At 31.8% G+C, this 17,828-nt stretch overlaps 1 protein-coding gene across 1 annotated transcript; it reads left to right on the top strand.

Annotated features, from left to right (window-relative positions):
* The first annotated feature begins 454 nt into the window (after positions 1-454).
* On the top strand, positions 455-16,186 carry LOC132746328 (plasminogen-like). The gene is made up of 5 exons (XM_060735443.1): positions 455-479; positions 1,175-1,245; positions 9,767-9,872; positions 14,777-15,028; positions 15,676-16,186. The coding sequence occupies exons 1-5, from the start codon at positions 455-457 to the stop codon at positions 15,882-15,884; spliced, it is 663 nt and encodes a 220-aa protein (XP_060591426.1). The 3' UTR covers positions 15,885-16,186.
* Positions 16,187-17,828: the final 1,642 nt, after the last annotated feature.

Here is a 17,828-nt window from a genome sequence, read left to right as displayed (position 1 = left end):
GTGAGCTATAAAAAGGGGTAAATATCTCCCTCCCTCCCTTCCTCCCGTGGTATTTATGTCTTCCCTGTAATAAAAGTTATAAGCTATTACAAGAAAACCATTGATGCAAAGCATCAAAGGCGACGCCAGAGTATATTTGATCAAGACTTGCACCTAAATACTTAACAGAGGAGGTGTACTTTATATCAGTACCATTACATGTGACCTGGAAGCTAGGACCCTGTTTAAGTTGAAACTTGAACCCAAAAGCATATACTCTGTCTTGTCAAGATGCAAAGACAATTTAAAGTCAAATATAAGCAATCACTAAAATTCTCATGCCAAAAGATAGAATTTCTTCAGATTTATTTTACCATATACAAGGATACCTGAGTCAACATCCTATAATGAAAGCTTATTGCTTAGGGTTACAGACATATCATTGACAAATATTAGACAAAAAAGAGGACCTAAAATGAACCCCCTTGGAGACACCAAAGGTACTCGGAGATTTTAGTGCCTTTATCCTGCAAAGGTAAATAACCATTCGCAAATTAAAATATTCATGGTTGATCATTATAATGAAGGGTAATGATACTTCTATTTTGTACAAGAAGGAAACAGTTTTATTGAAATGATACTTTCAATACATTAAATACTTTTTGAAATTTATTTCAAACAAGTATTATCGTTTGTTAAATGCTAGTATGAAGGAGATAATCTATTTCAGACTTCTTTTGCAGAGCTGTATAACCGTGGAACTATGTTTCATGTTTTCTTTTTAAAAACAGGTTTTAAATCTAAGGAGTCAATTTGAATAATACAATCCACTTATACCCAACTTATCTGCATTTCTTCTACAACAGTGCATACATTTACTGCATGGAATATCTTCTAAAACTTCCAGAGATAAATACCTATATATAACTTGTGAAAATACGCAGACATATCTCTTAATCTAAATCTATTACTATCATGGTCCAAAGTTTAAACTTCAATTTGGACACTTCTTCCTTCTTTTAAGATACATTAAGTATTGGATTTACGAACTGTAGGCAAACCACTTTAAAATTTGCATTATTCACAAGAAAAGGTATTTTTACCTTCCTTGCTAATTAGGAGTACTTTGAAAGGCGGAAGTCTTTGAAGTCTAAAGTATTCCTTTTACACTTAAATGTTGATTCTTATGTTTTAGTATGGTGTGACAATGCCTGGGTAGAATCTAATCTTATCAAGCTGTTTATTGGAAGGACTGAGGATGTGCTTGTATATCACCCTATGGCAAATTACACCATAAACATATGGGAAAGTCATAAATTACATAAACTACTAGCAAAACTGTTTAAGATACACACGGCTCATCAAATTATTTTATGATTTCTAGAAAGAAACAAAATCTTTTTTATCCTACCATTAACATATAGCATGTATTTCCTGGTCAGTATCAGTTTGAGAATTAAGGATTATTAAATATTGTAATTTAAACTAATTAAAGAAACAACTATTAATTATTAGAATAGAACAGAGCATCCTTTTATTTGTAAATAGTACATCATTATATTCCATAGACCATACAATTTCCAAGCACATAATGATCATACTATTTGTCTCTAAAAATATCGTAAACTATTTATTCTTTATTCATAAAAAGAGTAAATCAACAAATTTGTAAAATCAGTTATAATAATAACTACTGTCCATTTAGTATTTCAAATAATTTACCTGGTTATTATAATAACATCAATAGAATATTTCTATTTCTATCATTTTCATCATAAAACTAATAATGAGATTATATTGATAGAAATTATTAATTTTACAAAGTACAAAAAGTAAAAATAATAAATTAATAATTAAATTTACAAAATGTTTTTAAAACATTCCTTAAATTAAAGGTAATGCTATACAAACTGAAACATTGTCCAGTACATAAATGGTCTACAGCACTAGGAGTGAGCTTCAAAGTGCACTTAATGTGCACATTGAAGTGCAATAGAAGTGCACATGTAGTGCACACCAAGTGCACTTGGTGTAACCTTTAGTGTGAACTCAACTGTACCTTAGATTGACAGAAAAGAACTAACAATTTAGTAAACATGAGTTACTTCCCCTTAAAATAGAGAAAACCAGCTGAGACCCTAAAGAACACCCTAAACAGCAAAATAATAAAATGTTGCAGGCTCAGTTTTATTAAAAGTAATGGTAAAACGTATTCATAAAAAGTTAGAAGGCCATGTGAAAGCAGTAGAATTACATTGCAGAAAACCGGATAGCTTTCATAATATCATTCAACCGGATGTACATAAAGTTAGTTCCCTATTCCTTATTCCTTTTTCAAATAAGGAATAAGGAATCAGTTCCTTATTCCTTTTTCGAATAAGGAATAGGGAACTAGTTCCTGATGCCTTATTCAAATCTAAATAAGGAACAGCAGAATAAGTATTCATTTAAAATAAAATTATCAGAAAACTAGAACGGTTCTTTCTTTCACAAATCTGTTGAAAATGCACAAATCAATCATAAATATCATAGAATAAAGCAACCGCATCGACCTATTTTTTAACAATATTCAAATCGAACAAGGATTAATAAACCCGTTCCTTATACCTCATTCAAATCATAAAGAATTCGCATAAATTATTTTGAAAAAAAAATGTTACAGTCAAATAAGGAATAGGGAACCAGTTCCTTATTCAACTCCGAATAAGGAACAGGAGAAAATACGTGAAGAAAGACACCAGTTGCAATTATTTTTGATAAATCTACATTAGAATTGCAAGGATCAATCATTAAAATCATGAAATAAAGCATTAGCATAAAAATATTTTAGAAAAAAATGTTAAAGTCGAATAAGGAATAGGGAACCAGTTCCTTATTCCTTATTCAACTCCGAATAAGGAACAGAAGAAAATACGTAAAGAAAGACACCAGTTGCAGTTATTTTTGATAAATATGCATAAGAATTGCAAGAATCAATCATTAAAATCATGAAATAAAGCATCTACGTATTTTTTTTTGAAAAATATATGTTAAAGTCGAATAAGGAATAGGGAACCAGTTCCTTAGACTTGCAAGGATCAATCATTAAAATCATGAACAAAAAGCAATAGCATAAAAATAAAGCATCTATATAATTGTTTTTGAAAAATATATGTTAAAGTCGAATAAGGAATAGGGAACCATTTCCTTATTCCTTATTCAACTCCGAATAAAGAGCAAAAGAAACTACGTAAAGAAAGACACCAGTTGCAGTTTTTTTTTGACAACTCTGCATAAGAATTGCAAGGATGAATCATTAAAATCATGTTCCAGTTCCTTATTCCTTATTCAACTCCGTATAAGGAACAGAAGGAAATACGTAAAGATAGACACCAGTTGCAGTTATTTTTGATAAATCTGCATTAGAATTGCAAGGATCAATGATAAAAATCATGAAATAAAGCATTTGCATAAAAATATTTTGAAAAAAATAATGTCCAGGTTCATTCGACTCCAAATAAGGAACAGAAGTAATTACGTAAAGAAAGACACCAGTTGCAGTTTTTTTTTATATATCTGCATAAGAATTGCAAGGATCAATCATTAAAATCATGAAATAAAGCATCTACATAATTTTTTTGAAAAAAAATATTAAAGTCGAATAAGGAATAGGGAACCATTTCCTTATTCCTTATTCAACTCCGAATAAGGAAAAGAAGAAAATACGTAAAGAAAGACACCAGTTGCAGTTATTTTTGATAAATCTGCATAAGAATTGCAAGGATCAATCATTAAAATCATGAAATAAAGCATCTACATATATTTTTTTTTTGAAAAAAATGTTAAAGTCGAATAAGGAATAGAGAACCAGTTCCTTATTCCTTATTCAACTTTGAATAAGGAACAGAAGGAAATACGTATAGAAAGACACCAGCTGCAGTTATTTTTGATTAATCTGCATTAGAATTGCAAAGATCAATCATAAAAATCATGAAATAAAGCATTAGCATAAAAATATTTTGGAAAAAAAATGTTCAGGTTCATTCGACTCCGAATAAGGAACAGAAGTAATTACGTAAAGAAAGACACCAGTTGCAGTTATTTTTGATAAATCTGCATAAGAATTGCAAGGATGAATCATTAAAATAATGAAATAAAGCATCTGCATAAAATATTTCGAAAAAAATGTTAAAGTCGAATAAGGAATAGGGAACCTGTTCCTTATTCTTTATTCAACTCCGAATTAGTTTTAGTATCATGACATAGTTAATTACATAAAACTATTAAAATGATTAATCGTAATTTAAGTAACTTTTATTTATACCAATCTCATCAATGTTTATTGATTTTGTGAAGTGACAAATAGTGTACATGACGTGCATTTCCATGGGTTACAAGGAACCGGATAAAATGTGTGTTATTCCACCACCCATCTTAAATTCTCAAGAGTTTGAAAAATTATGTAAATATATACACGGGGGAGGAAGTGTTACACGAAGGATGGAGTTCTTATGATAACTTGTTTGGAGTTCTTATGATAACTGTTACGGAGTTCCTGAAAAATGTTACGGATTTCTGTGGAAAACTTTTCTATATACTTGGAGAACTCGCCTAAAAAATGGTTATTTTTAACTTTAAATGGGGAGTTTGAGGTGCTAAATTAAACTTTGATAATTAAGCTTGCCCTACATATTGTATTTTGTTTCAGAAAAAATCTTTTAGTCCATATTTTGTCGCCTTTTTTTAAAAAAAAATCTGCAAGTTTTGAGAAAAATTACCAAATTACTTGCTAATATTCGTACATATTGACCTTTTCATTTGTGATCTTCTTCGTTGCTATACTTAATTACCTAATTATTATGGAGAGCTGCAAACATAAAGCCCGGCTAATAGATTTATACCCGAATTTTCAAATGTTACGGAGTTCTGGCGATAACTCAAAATATGTCCTGGAGTTCTTATGATAACTTTTGTTACTGCCAGTGTGTTTTTGTGCTTAATCACGGCGCGTTTAAGCGTATTTTATTAGACAATAAGTGTGTAAATCATTATGAAGCATACTAACGCTTATCATTTGCACAAAAATTTGGTTATATAAAGTTGGTTTTGATCGTGTTTTTCAGTTCAAGAGATATTTTTCTTACCTCCGTTTCTTGTGTTTTTTGTGTTTGTTTTGGTCTTTTTGTGTGTGTGTTTTTTTTATATTTTATTGAATGACTGTAAACATACTTGATTTAGAGCATTTACTTACAGGATAAAAATACGCTTTGAAATCATGATTTCGTCATATATACATTATTCCTGGCAGTTTTAGAGAACATTAAGTAACTAGTATGGGATGCTTAAAATTTTTTTAGCAAAAAAAGGAGGTAGTATGCACTACCTTTATTAATTTAATGAGGGGGTGTGTTTGCCCCGCTCTCCCTAATAAATTTGGTAAATTTAAATATAGCAACGAAGAAAATCCAAATTAAAAAGGTAAAAATTACAAATTAGCAATTTAATTTGGTTTTTTCCCCTAAAAACATGCAGTTTTTTTTCCAAAAGGCGAAAAAATATGGAAAAAAAGTTTTTTTTAAAACAAAATCAATATGTAGGGAAAGTTTAAATTTAAAAATTTTTAATTTGGGGAAACCTAAAACCCCCCATTTAAATTTAAAAAAATAAAAATTTTTTTAGGCGAGTTTTAAGTTATAAAAAATTTTTCCCACAGAAACCCGTAACTTTTTCCCCAGGAACCCCCGTGACAGTTATCATAAGAACTCCAAACAAGTTATCATAAGAACTCTATCCTTCGTGTAACACTTCCTCCCCCGTGATATATGTGACTTAAAACTTTCTGTTTGGCATCTCAGTCAAGTCGGATATATGATAAAATTAGCTAAACTGAAAACTAAAAATGCATTATATCACGTGTTCCGACTTTTCTTTTTCAGAAATGATAATTAACCTCGATTTTAGATGTTTGTGTGTGTGTTTTTTTTATATTTTATTGGAATGACTGTAAACATACTTGATTTAGAGCATTTACTTACAGGATAAAAATACGCTTTGAATCATGATTTCGTCATATATACATTATTCCTGGCAGTTTTAGAGAACATTAAGTAACTATGCTATCGGTATGCATGTAAATTGTTTTCAGCAAAATAGGAGGTAGTATGCACTACCTTTATCTAAATTTAATGAGGTGGGTGTCGTTTGCAGCTCTCCATAATAATTAGGTAATTAAGTATAGCAACGAAGAAGATCACAAATGAAAAGGTCAATATGTACGAATTAGCAAGTAATTTGGTAATTTGTCTCAAAACATGCAGATTTTTTTCAAAAGGCGACAAAATATGGACTAAAAGATTTTTTCTGAAACAAAATACAATATGTAGGGCAAGCTTAATTATCAAAGTTTAATTTAGCACCTCAAACTCCCCATTTAAAGTTAAAAATAACCATTTTTTAGGCGAGTTCTCCAAGTATATAGAAAAGTTTTCCACAGAAATCCGTAACATTTTCCAGGAACTCCGTGACAGTTATCATAAGAACTCCAAACAAGTTATCATAAGAACTCCATCCTTCGTGTAACACTTCCTCCCCCGTGATATATGTGACTTAAAACTTTCTGTTTGGCATCTCAGTCAAGTCGGATATATGATAAAATTAGCTAAACTGAAAACTAAAAATGCATTATATCACGTGTTCCGACTTTTCTTTTTCAGAAATGATAATTAACCTCGATTTTAGATGTTATAAAATTTATATAAAGTTTATATCTACTATATTTCTATGAAGGCAAGGCTCTTTTGCCCTACGCAAATTGCGCATGCGCGAAAAAATACTACTTCCGGTCAATTTTTCATAGCAACGTACCTCGTCGTAAAAAGGTCTATAGAACGAAACAATAAACATTGCATAATTAACAAAAATGATTAAACAGTGTAAACTATAAAATAAAAGAAAACTTAATCTGAGTTAAATAACAAAAATGAAAACATCAATATAGATCACAACGATTTTCGGAATCCGGCTTTAAGTATTCGCGACAAGCTGTTAAACTCAGCCTGCAATTTTATGAAAAAATATCGAAATGCATATGATTTTTACATAAAGTTATTAAATAGAAATATAACACCATATTTTTTTAATTGATTATAAAACTAATTAAAACAACATGACATTAACTGCTAATAATAACAGCTCCTACCATGTGCAAAAAAAAAACAACAAAAAAAAACATTCCATAAGAGACGACGCCGCTCACCGGCGTCGCCAATAAGCACACGGGGGAGGAAGTGTTACACGAAGGATGGAGTTCTTATGATAACTTGTTCAGGAGTTCTTGTGATAACTGTCACGGAGTTCGTCGGAAAACATCTGTATATACTACAAAAACACTCGTTAAAAATGGTTATTTTCATCATTCCAAAATGAGTTTTAGTTGTTAAATTAAACTTTAATGATTAAGCTTGCCTTACATCTTGTATTATGTGTCAAAAACTAATTAACAGGCTGTTTTTCATCGCCTCTTGCTTCAAATCTGGTAGTTTTGAGTAAAATTTTCAAATTATTTGCCAATTCACAAGTATTGACCTGTTTATTTCTGGTCTTCATCCTTGCCATTCATAATTACCTAATTATAATGCAAAATAGCAAACATAAAGCACCGGCTAACAGATTTATACTTGATTTTTTCAAATGTCCCGGAGTTCTTGTGATAACTCTGAAGATGTCACAGAGTTCTTATGATAACTTTTATTATTGCCAGTGTGTTTCTTGCGCTAAATCATGGCACGTTTTATCGTTTTTTAATATTCAACGAGATTGTAAATCATTATGAAATGTAGTACGCTCATACTTTGCGCAAAAAAATAGGATATATAATGTTGGTTTTGAGTGAATTTTAGTTTAAGAGATATTATTTCTTACCCCCGTTTCCTTTTCATAGTATTTTTTTTTGACGCATATTTCGTAGACTGGAAAAAGGATTTATGTACTTGTTTCCTAGCAGTTTCCGGCCCCTAGCAGTTTTCTGGCCCTTTATCATTTTCATTCAGGCATACAAAATATTTTTTCTCAGTTAAGCATCTATGTTACTGCATCAATCAGAGAAACATTTGTTTTCTATGTAAATCAGTTATAATAGTACAGAGATTAATATGTTTCAAAGTTTTGTCTGTTGTTCTAAGTTACATTAGAGAACTTGCGACACTTATAAGCAACACCTGGGGAATTCTAGTTTGAATGCCCATGCACAATAACTGAAATCCCATTTTAGGTAAATCTAGAACCTGGAGGGACAGTTCAAATTTTTTCGAGAGATCGCTAGTTAGAGTCAACCGCAGTTGAGTTTTATCATGTATCGTACTTTTTTAAGACATAGGTGTGGACATTATCCTGGTTATATACTTATTTATTATGGTATAAAATAATACAAATTACTTAGCCCTTAGGTAAGGGAAGCATTCCTTTATATTGTCTGCTTAAGAAATGTGGTTGCTTAAACATGTGAAACTGAAAACAACGTGAATGTTTTGAGACATTTTTGTTTTGTGGTTTAAGCCATTATACTGCTGAATATCAGTGACGGCTGGTTCAATTTTTACTGTAGATGATAGGATATCACCTATTTATCCTTTGCAGACAGTTAAGACCAACGTTTTATCCACATTTTTGTGCAAAGGATGATCGTACTGCATTTCATAATGATTTACAATCTTATTGAATGATAAAACATGCCAAAACGTGCCATGATTTAGCGCAAGAAACACACTGTCAATAACAAAAGTTATCATAAGAACTCTGTGACACATCAGAGTTATCACAAGAACTCCGGGACATTTGAAAAATCGGGTATAAATCTGTTAGCCGGTGCTTTATGTTTGCAATTTTGCATTATAATTAGGTAATTATGTATGGCAAGGATGAAGACCAGAAATAAACAGGTCAAAACTTGTGAATTGGCAAGTAATTTGGAATTTTTACTCAAAACTACCAGATTTGAAGCAAGAGGCGATGAAAAACAGCCTGTTAATTAGTTTTTGACACATAATACAAGATGTAAGACAAGCTTAATCATTAAAGTTTAATTTAACACCTTAAACTCATTTTGGAAAGATGAAAATAACCATTTTTAACGAGTGTTTTTGTAGTATATACAGATGTTTTCCGACGAACTCCGTGACAGTTATCACAAGAACTCCTGAACAAGTTATCATAAGAACTCCATCCTTCGTGTAACACTTCCTCCCCCGTGAAGCAGTAACTTCCAGTTCCGGTCGTTCACGTTTCACGGTAATTATCATTTTTTCCCGAAATGGAAATCTTATTGATTCCAATCTATTTCCCTGTCATTAGATTCTTTGCGATGTCATGATTTCGGAGGATTTATTAGACTTGATTGATAAATACTTAACATAGTGTAATGTTTTAGTAAATTTTGTATTAGAGCTGACTTTATGCTTTGCAAAATTCATATTAACTAGCTAGAAGAGCAGGTTTGAAGTGTCTGCTTGTATAGCGAGCATAGCGGTAACAAAAGTAGCGTCCAAACTATGATGGTTTTGAAAAAAAATGGCCGGAAGTTCACTTCACTTGGGATAGATGTTTTTCTATCTGGAGATCCATTTTTACGAATCTTAAGGAAATAAAAAAATCTTTTTTTTCCGAACTGGAATTCTTATTAACCTTTCACATTTTGATTCTTAGCGAGTGGATGTCTTTGTAAAAAAATTCACGAACTTATAGTGTATTGTTTACCCAGAGCTCGGTTTGATGCTTTACCTTATTCGTATTATTTAAAACATGTTTGTTCCAGATCCGATGTCAAAAACTGAACGGTCATCTTGCCGAGATTACATCTCCTGGCGAAGATCAGTTCCTGAAACACCATATTGAAACACTTGACAGACAAAATAGTAGAGGTAAAATTATTTATATGCCACATTGGTTTTAGTAAATTGTAATATGATCAAGAGCGGCAATCGCAACTACTCGGCCCTTTCCGTTAGTCTTCGGATAAGGACCTCGAACACAATAGTATGAATACACAGAACGGATGCGGTATTTCGGTCTAACCTACGCTAAGAAACTAAACATGTAAACAAATAGTAATTAAATGCTGGGAGTTGTTGACAAGTTTATTTCCAATATTATATGTAGTAAAAGTCCACCTAAAATAAGTGAATTCAGAGGTACAAAAGCAAACAATGCATTATTTATATATTTATTATTATGGCTGTAGAAACCGAACGTACAAAAAACCAACCTGTTGACATTTAGTCGTATTTGTTTAAAATTGAACATCGGTGGGCATATTTAAATTACAAATTGTTGTCAGACATATTTTAAAGCATATTAAATTACTACTATGACGTCATTCCTTTGTTCTGACCGTACTGTATTTTTAATACAGTACAGGTAGGTGTCCAATATTAACGTGTAAGTCCAATATTATTCGTGTAACACATTAATATTAGACAGCGTGCCGTCTCTTGAAAGAAGCTTGTGTGACCACAGGATTTTGTGGAAAATTCTCCAAATAAAAAAAAAGAAAACAAAAAGAAAAAAAAACAAAAAAAAACAAACAATCAAAAACAAACAAAAAACGATTAAGTAAAATGTAGCCTCTTATCTCAGAAGTTAACACGAGGAATGATGCTATATCTTTCCTTCGCCCATTACGCAATTACATAATTTTAGGAAAAGAACAATACTAGTCTTGTTCTCTGGCTCATTTAACGAATTATTATTCCAAACTTACTGATTTTCGATTTTCAAGCTCTTAACATCATATCACTGTTTACGCTTTCCAAGTGAAAGATAGCGGAGCGTCAGTTAGGATATGATTTTTGTGGGATAAATTTCTTGTCTATTGTCCGTTTTTTTCTGTTTTAAATATATGTATACGTTAAGTTGACAATCATACTTGATTTGCTTTATTGTATGTACGTTATGTTTCAGTTAGGTCAACATTTTAAATAAGGGTAATGGTCAGCTTTTCAAATAATACAATAGAGAAAAAAATCATCTATTTAAAACAAAAGCGGTTATGTTTGACTGCTTATATAAACAAACGATTCCAGACTCCAGTGGTATGCCAAATATCAATTCAAAAATAAGAAAATATCATTTTGTTGCGTTAATATCCAAAATTTTACATCCATGATAGTTGTAGTAAAGTAAAAATATCATTTTAACACTAAATGGTCAATATAAATCCTTCTTAAAAGTCATAGATTGTTTAAGACAATCATTCAAAATATCCGAGATTCAACACAAATTTGAAAACATTTCATTTTTATTATTCCTTGTAAAAATCCCTAATGTAATTCATGTATACTGTATGTGTGTAAGTCCAACATTTTGTGTAACTGGTATATTTTGTGTATATCATTGTGTTCATGTACATAATTGGTCATATTTCAAAACACGAAAATTTCATGCTACTCAGGAGGCTACCTATAGGGTTTTGCAAGTAAGAATAAGATTATTGCTAAAACATTAATATTGTACATATTTCTAGCTCAAAAATACATTATTTCTAATTTTTTAATGGATAACATGATATTTGATAGTAAAAGTAGTAATTTAAGTAAGATATAAGCCTCAAACTGACCAATAAGCAAAATATTGAATTCCCTTCGGCGCTATGCGCCTCATGAAATTCAATATTTTACATATTGGACAGTTTTCGGCTTATATCTACTACAGAGTACCGGAACAGTCATTAGATGTCAAATATATACAAGAAAAGCATTGATGCAAAGCATCAAAGGTCGTCCAAGCAAGAAATGCAGCATGTGAAGATGAACTAGTAGACATATGATGACAAGATATTCTTATAAACTACCAGAATTGTATATCACTTATGAATGAGCGGACGAAAGACATTGTTCATTATGAACTTTGATTGGCGTGCTAGAGATAAGAATATTACTTGTTATTTCTTTATGATCGTGGTTATTAATAGCAACGGATATACATGTATACAATCATTTATAATCCATATGTGTAACGCATGATCAACACGTACCACACTTGTGTAATTGTCCCTTATTATGTTATCGCTATTAGCGAAGACCCCCTCTTAAGGTATCTGTTCACACTTAGTAAAAATATGACACTGGTTATATTACCATGTTGATCATGTTTATTATACAACAATTGTAATATCTATTAATTTTAATAAAAAAATACAGATTTTATGAATATTGTTTTCTTTTCTTTTTTGTGTTTTATGTGCTATTTTAATACTGAGTTTTTATGTTTACTACTCTTTTTTTTATTAGAATTGTAAAATAAATTTAAAGAATTCAATTGTCATATTGACCGACGATTATAAGTCAAAACTTAACTGGAAAATGTCAGTAGATTATGGTTAATCTTTCAATATATAATATTGTTTATTCTTACACCATGTACATGTACATCTGTATTTTTCTTTATCATTTTTTAAACTATCAATCAATTGAATAATTCATAAAATCTAATTTGTAACTTTGAATAATTTCTCGGCATCTTTACTAAACACGAATAAGAAATTAAATGAAATGTTTCAAAGTTGATAATGTCATATTAACACCATAAAAATGTACCTTTTTCTCAATTATTGTACATATTCATTGTTTTTATCTCATATAGATAAAATGAAACATGCTATTGTTGGTGTTTTTTTTACATCTACTCTAAAACCGGGAGAGACCGGACAATAAACGTGTGGTACTATTCGCCGGTCACTAGTAAATCCCGGTCAAAATAGACCGGGAGAGACCGGGAATTACCGATAAGAGTGATAAATAGATATAATTATCTATAAATAGATTTTCGGACTATTTAGGTCATCAACAAATTACTGATCATTCTATTTACAGCCAGCTTTCGGATACATGTAAAACAATAACATACCATAATAACCCACTGTGTACTACAAAATGATAAATAAAAAAAAACCGAAGTGCGCGATTTATTGACGGAAAAGGTTATTTTATTTGAAAAAGTTTGCATTGCGAAATTCTCCAGTTCGCTTTTCATTGTAACATATCACGACATTTCATTTTTAATTAATAATCAAGCAACCTCATACCGATCGGAATGATCGGCTTTTATTATGACCGACTAAAAGGTTCGAGAAGTTGCTGTCGCCCTTTTTCATTCCATAAGAGGCGCCGCGCTTCGGCGCGGACGCCAACAATCGTTTTACATTATCTCTATGTCTGTTAACATCTGAAACCACGTGATAAAACTACTTTCAATCCATATTGTCTCCGAGGTTATTATAGATAATAGCCGAGGCAGTTCCGAATGCAAGAGCGGCTGCAATATAAACATTGCGAAGCCAGTGAATATTTTCTCACTTTGATATGAGATTTAAGGATTTTCTCGAAAAAGAAAACACGTTTTATTTAAACTTTCGGCACTTTCCATGGAAGCACCGGAAGGGACGCGCGTAAAGAAAGTGACGTCATACGCTCAAATCTACGCGAACGCTGTGCAAACAGAGTAATTCAAGTTTATATCGTTTATTGCCGTGTTAGACTTGAATTACTTACCATATATATTGTTGCATATGTTGTAATCGCTCATATTATGAGTAATATACTCTGAATTGTTCGTTTTTAAATTCAATCGATAAAATCCAGTTTTTTACATGTGAACTGGAAAAAGAATAAATTATTATAATTGAGCATTATAAATGATCAAAAAGGCGTAAATGATAGGCTTTTACAGAGAGACCTGTAAAGCCAAAATAAATAAAGAATAATATCAAAGTGTACAATGCATGAGTTTGTTACATCAAAATCGAGTTCATTGTTAACATACATTTTTGTATATGTACTCATCTCTAAAAGGCGTTTTAAAGGTTTTATTTTCAGCAAGGCATTTATAAATAAAAGGAGGTTTTAATTTGAAAAGCCCTTTAATATGAGTATTACAAACTATATACGAAGTCACAGCATTATTGCATAACCGCTTACGGCCGGAAAGAATATGTGGGAGGGGGCGTTAAGGGAAAAAAACACATACGGACTAGCAAAAATAGACTTACTCCGAAATAAAGAACATTTTGGTGTTTTCCCAGCTAATCCGTAGGTACAAACACAATTTTACAGTAACAGCTTCGAAGATAAGTTAATCTATTGTGAATGGTAGTTCAACACGGGGGAGAAGCTGGTTCACGTTGGAGTTCTTATGATAACTTGTCAGGGGCTCTTGTGATAATTGTCACGGGGTTCGTCGGAAAACTTTTGTAAATACTCGTACTACAAAACACCCGTCAAAATGCTTAATTTCATCTTTCATATGCGAGTGGTAAATTAAACTTTAATGATTAAGCTTGCCTTACATCTTGTATGTGTCAAAAACTAATTCATAGTCCTTTTTCATCGCCTCTTGTTTAAAAACTGGTAGTTTTAAGCAAAATTTCCAAATTATTTGCCAATTTGAATGTAATGAGTATGCATCCCTGCTATACATAGTTACCTAATTATAATGCAAATGCAAACATAAAGCCCCGACTAACACATTTATGCCCGATTTTTCAAATGTGCTGGCGTTCTTGTGATAACTCTGAAGCTGTCCTAGAGTTCTTATGATAACTTTTGTTACTATCAGTGTGTTTCTTGTGCTAAATCAGGGCACGTTTTAGCGTTTGTTATAAAAATGTTGTATATATTAAATTTCAAAAGTTACCAAAATTAAAAAGTAACCCAATTTCAATAGTTACCAAATTTCAACAGTAACCAAATCTGAATAGTAACCAAATTTAAATAGTTCATTTCAACAATTACAAAACTCAAAGAGTAACCAAATCCTGGTAATATTTCAGAATGCTTCAGTGCCTCTTCAAAACAATATAGTGGCACTACAACTACGACGTACGACGGACACACGTGCCAGCGATGGGGTTCACAAACTCCCCACAAACATACACGAACTCAACCCATCAGGTTTCCAGAGAGATCTGTGACAGATGCTGCCAACTATTGTCGAGATCCCGACGGCTTAGGGTTACCATGGTGTTACACAACAGACCCAAAAATTAGGAAGCAGTATTGTGGCATTTACGAGTGTCCGGGTAGTAAGTGGCTGTTAGATAATTTTCTTTAACAAATGAAACAGAGACAGTGAAACTTGGAGGAAAAACCCAAGAGAAAAAAATGTTACATGAACTCGAACTCGAACGTCATTCTAATATAGTTTATACGCTATAATCATTTTAACTTTACATTGTATCGCAGAAATTTTTCTGCGCGGCAATATTTTGTCACAAATTTCTGCAATTATATCGTGAAAAGTTCAAAAGTTTCAATTGAAAAAAAAAATATGTACCATCGAAATCGTCAAACATTTATTTCTCATTCTTGTGTCCAAAAGATCTTTATTAAATGCATATCGTACCCTATCTAGCTTCGTTTTCAATTTCAGGATTTAAAAATCCTCTCTATATTTAATGTAAAAAAAATCTGTCAAAATGTCCGAAAAGGTGGTGTGAAGTAAGGAAGTCATTGTACATTGTTGAGAACATAAATAATATATACACAGTTGCAAAACCTATATCAGACTCGAGTTGCGTCTCGTCCAATGTAGGTTTAACAGCTGTGTACTCATCCAATAGAATTCAGTATTGTACTATAAATTTACGTCATGATATTGACACATGTCTAATATCGTACAAGAACGCATGATACTTATTTATCTATCTGTTACACGGTTTTTTCCTTCCAGGGAACTACTGGGCCGGAATGGCCATACTGGAAGATGTCTGGAAATGGATCCACACGGAGACTGAACTTGGTCAAGGTTACACTAACTGGCATCGTAGCCAAATCTGGGAATATTGCGGGGCATTAATTTCGGACGTAAACTATCAATGGAAGAGAAGAGTCTGTTCACATACGGCAATGTACATTTGCGAACAGTTGAAATATACATAAGAGAGTTGTCGTCTTTTTGTGATGAACGCTTCGTGAAATCAGACATTGATTGAACGCAGAGCAATCCAATTCTATTCTTGATTCATTGAAACAACATTACAGCTGACAATGCTGCCAGCGTTCTTTGCCGTAAAATGGAACTATTTTACAACACACAATAATTCATGATCATATGATATATTTTGTACAAACATGAGTATAATATTTGCTGTATTTGAATATGCATGAAGTAAAAAAAAACAGGATGAAATCTCCAGTTCAAATAGGGATAATAGTTAGATTTAATTTATGTCTTGATAATAATTTAAGAGACTTCGGGTATTTAAAAAAAAATTCTTAATTTGATTTTGCAAAACTAGAAATCTCTACAAACTCTTCAGAAAATGTGTGATGACATATTCTGTTCAAAATTCAAAAGCAGTGTAACTGTAAATGTTGATTTATCTAGCGTCATCATATTTTACTTTTGGGCATACATGGCCAGATGTTGACCTACATTAATGTAAACAGCAAAGCTGTATTTTTGATAAGTTTATTTATCTTTTAAACTTGATGGAGTAAGACTCACTCTTCTTCTTAATTTAGTTGAGTTCTTTGCTTATGATTTTTCATGTTGGAGGGTTGAAAAAAAGAATCTCAACTTAGCATAGGAAAACTTTGCTATATATGTTCTCTATCAAGAATGTGGAGAATCATAACTTTGTCAAAGTTCAGAACTTTATACTATTTAAGGGAAAAGATGTTTAAGCTCAGTCGGTAAAGCCTCGGAACGGCTTTCCGAGGACCCCGGGTTAGAGTCTCGGTCAGGCTGTACATTGAAAAACAGTATTAATAACATGTCTGGCCCAAGAAAAAGGTCGTAAAAACCCCTATATCAATAGTTTTTTAACAAGGTTTAAACCAGAATGTATGCTGTCCAGTAATATTCCTTCCACACAGTCCGCCGGGTAAATTCAGGATGCTGTGCCCTTCTTTAAAACGGGGCATATAAAAAAAGTAAATGATCAGCTGTTTCCTGTTCGTAAAAAATGACTTGAAAGGAAAACCAGTGTATTGAATTTTACTATGAAACTAAAAAAGTTTTTTGAAAAGCTGTTAAATTTTTTTTTCATAACTTTTCACGTCCCAACAAAATGTACATGGTCACGTCGTCATTTATGTTCTACTTATAATATCCCATACAATCAAAAATTCTTAAATTTATCAGTCCCCTTACAACATGTACTTGATCATATCATAAACATTTATGTTCCTACTTGACATATCCTGTACTTTCATGTTCTTTTTTCGTCACCTTCGTTTTAAACATGCACATGTACTTAATCATGCCCTGTATATGAATATCCTCTTTTGTCACATACTGTGTAATTATATCTTATAATAAAAAAGTTCTCTGAAAGTGATTTTTTATATATATCCTTTAAATTACAAGAATTGTCTTTAGAACTTCTATAAATGCCGTTTTATTGTCTATTTAACATTTCTAAATTTTGCTTGAAGTAAATGTGTAATTTATTTCGCATGAACGGTACATAACTGACGTGACCCATTATCAACCGGAATTTTCAATATTTTGAAATATGTAGTCATTTAGCTGAACTTGGTGATGAAGAAAATGAACATTATGTCAAATTAAACATTCTATACAACTAACATGCTAAGAAATGTAATTTTTTTAGACGATAAATGTATTTTTAACTCGAAGATCAGCGTATAGTGGCATCTTTTAGAAAAGTATTCAAATAGACAATCGGTCCATCCAACAGTTTGCAGGAGGGCTTTGAATGGAGGAGTGAAGCCGGATTCAAAAGGCACATAAAAAAGACTATCTAAAGAAGGCCGTTCGATGAGCTCAGTACGTAGAGCATCGTACGATCTGCGTTCGATTCCCGGACGGCGAATGTCACTTTCTTTGATATTGATCATGAAATTCATTCTACGGTC

Source organism: Ruditapes philippinarum, unplaced genomic scaffold (genome assembly GCF_026571515.1).
Source record: "Ruditapes philippinarum isolate M1 unplaced genomic scaffold, ASM2657151v2 ctg1104_1_1_1_1, whole genome shotgun sequence".
Lineage (NCBI taxonomy): Eukaryota > Metazoa > Mollusca > Bivalvia > Venerida > Veneridae > Ruditapes > Ruditapes philippinarum.
This window is presented reverse-complemented; position numbering and strand designations above follow the sequence as displayed.